Source organism: Apteryx mantelli, chromosome 2 (assembly GCF_036417845.1).
Source record: "Apteryx mantelli isolate bAptMan1 chromosome 2, bAptMan1.hap1, whole genome shotgun sequence".
In the NCBI taxonomy this organism is placed as follows: Eukaryota; Metazoa; Chordata; class Aves; order Apterygiformes; family Apterygidae; genus Apteryx; species Apteryx mantelli.
Window position 1 is genome coordinate 139,736,192 of NC_089979.1, and position 5,617 is coordinate 139,741,808.

The following is a 5,617-nucleotide window of genomic DNA, read 5'->3' on the forward strand; positions in this document are numbered from 1 at the left end:
GACGGCCGTGAAATTCAAGGTTGTCTTATTACCAACATATGCCTTGAATTCCTCTGCCCTCCAGGTGGGGACACCGATTAAACATGTCCTAAAAGGGTCACCCACCTTGCCCATAGACAGACAGAACGATGTCTGGCCGGTCCTGTTTGCGATCGTAAGCCACACATTCTTCCTTGGAGTATGAAATGGGGGTAATACCGCACTCATGCTACTCAAACTAATTATGCTGCCTATAAGTGTGACTAGGACCGCTCTTCCACCAACCCCCCCAACACTCTTTTGTTCGTGCCCAGTCATTGCAGCACGCTCACAATCACAATCCCGTTCGTTCCGGGTGAGGCTGGTGCTTTGTTTTCGTCCTCTGTCAAGAACTTCCAGTTCCTGCCGCTGGTCTTCAAGCGCAGGTAGTAGCTGACTCACGGGCTGTTTCCAGTGGGCAGTCGTCCGCAGGTCCAACGTTACTCTTCTTCAACCACGGTCGAACCCACTTCGCGGGTATCCACTCCGTACCAGTACCTGCAATGACACAAGCATACCCTCGGCCCCAAGTGAGTAATTCCACAGGCCCCTGCCATGAATGTGTTTGTGGTACCCATCGGGACACGAGCGTCTTAATAGGTCTCGTAGTCTGTGCATGGCGTGCCCCTGGGCTGATCAACTCCCCTTGGTCTATTTCAATGAGGTTGCGCCAATTTAACACATAACAGCTTTTTGCTACGATGTCATGGACGGGGAGAGATACCTCCCCCTCCTTTTTCAAAATAGCAAAAAGGCGTTTTAAATCCTGATGACGGCGCTCCACTATGGCCTGGCCAGTGGAATTATAGGGGACCCCCGTGGAATGTGTAATGTCCCAAGCTCTCATAAACTCAGCGCACGCGGCGCTCGTATAGGCAGGTCCATTGTCAGTTTTTATCTGAGCCGGCTTCCCCAGCGCGGCAAAGGCTTGCAGCCAATGCAGGCGGCAGGCAGTAAAGCGTGTGGAGGTTGCGGCAGTGGCCCAGGTCATTTTACTGAATGTATCGACTGATACATGGACAAAGCGCAGTCGCCCAAAGGCAGGGACTTCTGTGACATCGGTCTGCCATAACTGGCGAGGTTCTAACCCGCGTGGGTTTGTCCCTTTATCCTGCAGCGGGGGAATGTGTGCACAATCAGGGCACGCGGCCACTATGGCCCTGCTTTCTGCCCGGGATAAGTTGAACTCCTTTTGCAAAGATCTAGCTGACTGGTGAAAAAACGCATGAGATCGTTGTGCCAGCTGTAACCTAGTTTTTTCTTCACCGGCGGCTGAGACTTGGGCATCTATGCGCTGGTTGCCCTCCGCCAATATTCCCGGCAGTCCCGAATGACTACGGACGTGTGTGCACCAGAATGGCTGAACGCGAGAATTTAAATGGCCGCTTGCTTGTATCAACAACGCCTGAATCTTGGGGTTAGCGGTCTGCCCAATAAGAGCAGAGTGTAGTCGTTGTAACACACCCGCCACATATAGTGAATCAACTATAAGATTAAGAGGTTCTTCTGCAAAGTCCTTCAACGCGAGTACAGCTGCCATGAGTTCTAAAATTTGCACGGAGTGCTCGGGGGCACCTTGCATGATCTTTCGAGCCCATTCTCCTCGTACATTCACGTATTCGTATCCGTACTTCTTTGTTTTGCCGCTAGCGTCCGTAAAGACGGACTTCGCGTTGTGGATGGGGCCATCTGCCATTACCTTCCTTTCTTCAAGCATCAATTGCGTGTGCAGTAGTGGGTGCTTTGGATAATGATTGTCGAGGGGAACCCCACACGTCGCCAGGGCGAATGAAATGCTCTGTTGGGTCCATTCGGATACGAGATCCAAAGAAACCAGGGGCAGAATGATGCGTGAGGGCTCCTTTCCTGATATGATGCGGACGCGCTGTCTTGTTTTTAGTAACAGTTCTCCCACAGCATCTTTCCTGGGCATAATCACTGTGCGTGGCTGGACTGGCGAAAACACCCACTCCAGGATCGTGAGCTGATTTGTCTCGTTTGTTTGACCAATTATGCCAACCACCTCCTGTTGTTTATTGTAGCACACTATGTCAATGGGTTTCATGGGGTCATAGCGATAGGCTTGTACATTTCCAAGCTTCCTCTCTATGTTAGCCATGACTTCCTGCTCTGGAGGAGACAACGTTCTTGCTTCTCTGGGGTTCTTGCTATTCTTAAGTAAATTCACCAGCGGTTGAATTTCCTCATTGGTAATGCCGCAGTAAGTACGGATCCATTGAATGTCCCCAAGAAGTTTCTGTACATCGTTCACTGTTGCGATCTTCCGCGTGATCGAGGTTTTCATTGGGTAGACTCGGGTCTCGGTTATGACCATACCAAGATAGTTCCACGGTGCGTGTTGCTGGATCTTCTCAGGGGCGATGGTAAGACCCCAGGCCTGGAGTTGTTGACTCAATTCCCGTTGACTCTCTTCTAGCAGCGGGGTTTCTGTTGCGACTAATATGTCGTCCATGTAGTGGTATACTATAGCCTCGGGATGTCTCTGCCTCCAGGGTTCTAAGGCTCGGTCTACATACCATTGACATATCGTGGGGGAGTTTTTCATACCTTGGGGTAGAACGACCCACTGATAGCGTCTCGAAGGACCAGATCGATTTATCGTTGGCACTGAGAATGCAAAGCGTTTGGAGTCCTCCAGATGTAAGGGGATACTAAAGAAACAGTCTTTCAGATCAATTACTAGCGGACTCCATTCCCGCGGGAGCATGGTAGGTGATGGCAGTCCTGGTTGTAACGCTCCCATATCTTCCATTGTTGCGTTCACAGCTCGCAGATCGTGTAGCAGTCTCCATTTTCCTGACCTTTTCTGTATGGTAAAGATAGGTGTGTTCCATGGGCTGGTTGAAGGTTGAATATGTCCCAATTGTAGCTGTTCTTCTACCAATTTGTGAAGTTCCCTTAGCTTCTCCTTTTGCAGCGGCCACTGCTCGACCCACACTGGTTCGTCAGTCTTCCATGTAATTTTCAGCGTGGGCGGAGAAGTGTCAGCAGCGGCCATTACTAAAAAGGGCACGAGAGAACTAGGCCCCACTGAGACAGAAGGTCCCGGCCTAAGATCCAGAGAGGGGTATTCATTACGTATGGTGTTACCACGCCCAAATGACCTTCTTCGTCGCAGATCTTCACGGGTCTCGCACTTCTCCAGGTGGGGGCTGAACCACCAATCCCCTGTACTGCAGTGGTGCTATCCACTAGCGCCCAAGCGGCAGGCCAGGAGTCGCGAGGTACTATGGTGACGTCGGAACCGGTATCCATCATCATCTCGGCTTTTAGGTGATTCATTCCGTCTGGAGAGGTAATGATGACCTTTCGAATGGGTCTAGTCGAGGACACAGCAGTCGAGAACAAGGCCAGGGGCGTCCCCGTAGAGCCGAAACCTCCTCTTCTATCATCTCCGCTGGCCAGGGGGACCGCAGACTTGAAAGGGATCAATTGGGCAATTTTGCTTTTTGCTGGTATTGTAACTGGGGGACAGAAGACCTTCAGCATGATTTTTATAGGTCCACGGTAGTCGGCGTCGATGCATCCAGGGAGAACAAAAATTCCCTGTCTAGAGGCAGATGATCGTCCTATCAGTAAGGCCGACAGCCCCCCCCCCAAGGGGCCACAAACGTCTGAATTTACCAAGTGGACCTGCTCAGTGGTAATGCTTACTGATTCTGCCAGGGCCAGATCGATTCCGGCGCTCCCTCTTGTGGCTGCATGGTGTTCGAAGAGGCAACCATGGGATATTTCTTCGCCGCGTCCCAGGCGCAGCTGTTCCAGTTTCCCGACAACGGGGTGCCGCTTTTCTTGCATTTTGAACGGCACTCACTTGTCCGATGCCCAAACTTGTCACAACGCTGGCAGATACGGTTGTCTTTAGCCAGTCGTCTGAGGGGGCAATGTTTCTTCCAGTGCCCAGGTTGTCCGCAGATGTAGCAGTTCTCTGTTTTGCGGCCGCCCCCTCCTTGTGTAGGGCCCTGTTTCATAGCTACAGCTAATGCAGTAGCATGGATCTTCGCTTTTTGTTTTTCTAGCTCCATGGGTGCTCGGGAGCAAATTTCCACCATTTGGAGCAAAGTCGCTCCTGGAGGCAAGGTGGCGAGCAGTTTTGTGCAGGTTGGATTGGCGTTCTGCGTAGCGATCTCCTTAACCATGATTGTTTTCATATCCTGTGGCACGTTCGGGGCTGCATCAACGGCTTCCTTAAGTTTATCCACGAACTGCAGGAACGGTTGGTCTTCCGCCTGCCTTATTGACAGGTAAGGCGGATTAGCTTTCCCTATTTGGGGCAGTGCGGCGAATGCCTCTAAGGCAGCGTTTTTCGACTGCATCAGGACTCGGGGATGCAGTGCCGCCTGTCGAGCGGGGTCTCTAAAAGCTCCGTTGCCCATCAGCATGTCCAAAGATGTCATACGTAACGGGTCATCTGCCGGTAAGTCCAAATTAGATAATTGGCATAGACCAAGCAGTTCCTGCCACTTATTCAGAAACACCAGCAAAGAGGTGGGCCCCAAAATCAGTTCGGCAAGGGCGCGGATGTCGCTCGGCACCAGGTTCTGATATTTTACCAGTGCTCTCAGCTGCGCTTGCACTTGATGGTTATTTATCCCGTACTGCATTACCAGCTGTTGCAGCTTTGTTACCACTTGCCAATCCAGAGGCTCCCACCTCGTCTGTCCCTGACCCGTGGTCACGACCGGGGCTACTATAGGGAAAAACTGCATGTCCCCAACCAGTTCAGCATTCTGAATGATCCCGCGCCACCTTTTTGCCATATCAAAGTCAGGGTCCCTAGGTGGTAGGGCTTTCTCCGGTGCTCTCGGTAAACGGTCCAAAATCATTCGATACTCTTTCTGTGTTAAAGGGGTTTTTTTCCAGGCTTGCAGATGTTGCTCCGCCTCCTCAAGGGACCACGTCCCTTTGAGTACGTTGGTAATCACCCAGTCTCTGGGGGCGATCTCTTGGTTCTCCTGGGATCCGCCGGCAGGATCCCCGGAGAACCGTTCCTCAACCGCCTTCAGGCCGTCCTCAATAGCCTGATGTGCCTTGTTATACGCCTCCCTCACATGCGCCTTTTTCGACCCCCTATCCAACCTCCTCATTTCCTCCAGCAATTCCTCCATTTTCTTTGAATATTCAGTCAGATCAACGCTTTTCTCCTCAGGTAAAGGCACAGTGGCCGGATCCACTTCCATAGGGGGAGCGGACGGCTGCGGGGGGGCGGCAAAGGCATCAGCAACGTCCCCTTTCTTGTACGGTGGCAAGTCCTCATATCCTGTGCCAGTCCCCCAAGCCTCCCGCTCTAGCTTAGTGAGAGGTGCCGCACACGGCAGGGAGGGCTCATCTGTCACCGAGGGCCCCCCCGCGGATGGTGTATCAAAGACAGGCACCGCACACTCCGCTCCGGGCACCGCGCACTCCGCTCCGGGCACCGCGCACTCCGCTCCTTCCGTGCACTCACTCCCCGGCGAAAGTGCCGCCGCAGAGGGCTCCGCCTGCAGCGCCCTCCGTATGGCAGCAGTCGCCTGTGCCTCCCCGTGCAGCTGTTCGATCATGAGCCGCACGTCTCGATATATTTTGGCCAGACGCCTGG

The 5,617-nt window shown here is 52.8% G+C and overlaps 1 protein-coding gene across 1 annotated transcript; it reads right to left on the reverse strand.

Annotated features, from left to right (window-relative positions):
* Window positions 1-377: 377 nt before the first annotated feature.
* On the reverse strand, window positions 378-3,527 carry LOC136991410 (endogenous retrovirus group K member 11 Pol protein). Its single transcript, XM_067292494.1, has one exon. The coding sequence runs from the start codon at window positions 3,035-3,037 to the stop codon at window positions 395-397; it is 2,643 nt and encodes an 880-aa protein (XP_067148595.1). The 5' UTR covers window positions 3,038-3,527; the 3' UTR covers window positions 378-394.
* Window positions 3,528-5,617: the final 2,090 nt, after the last annotated feature.

Coding starts and splice junctions, on each gene's coding strand:
- LOC136991410 (XM_067292494.1), bottom strand. CDS start 3,037: ATGGCCGCTGCTGACACTTCTCCGCCCACGCTGAAAATTACATGGAAG.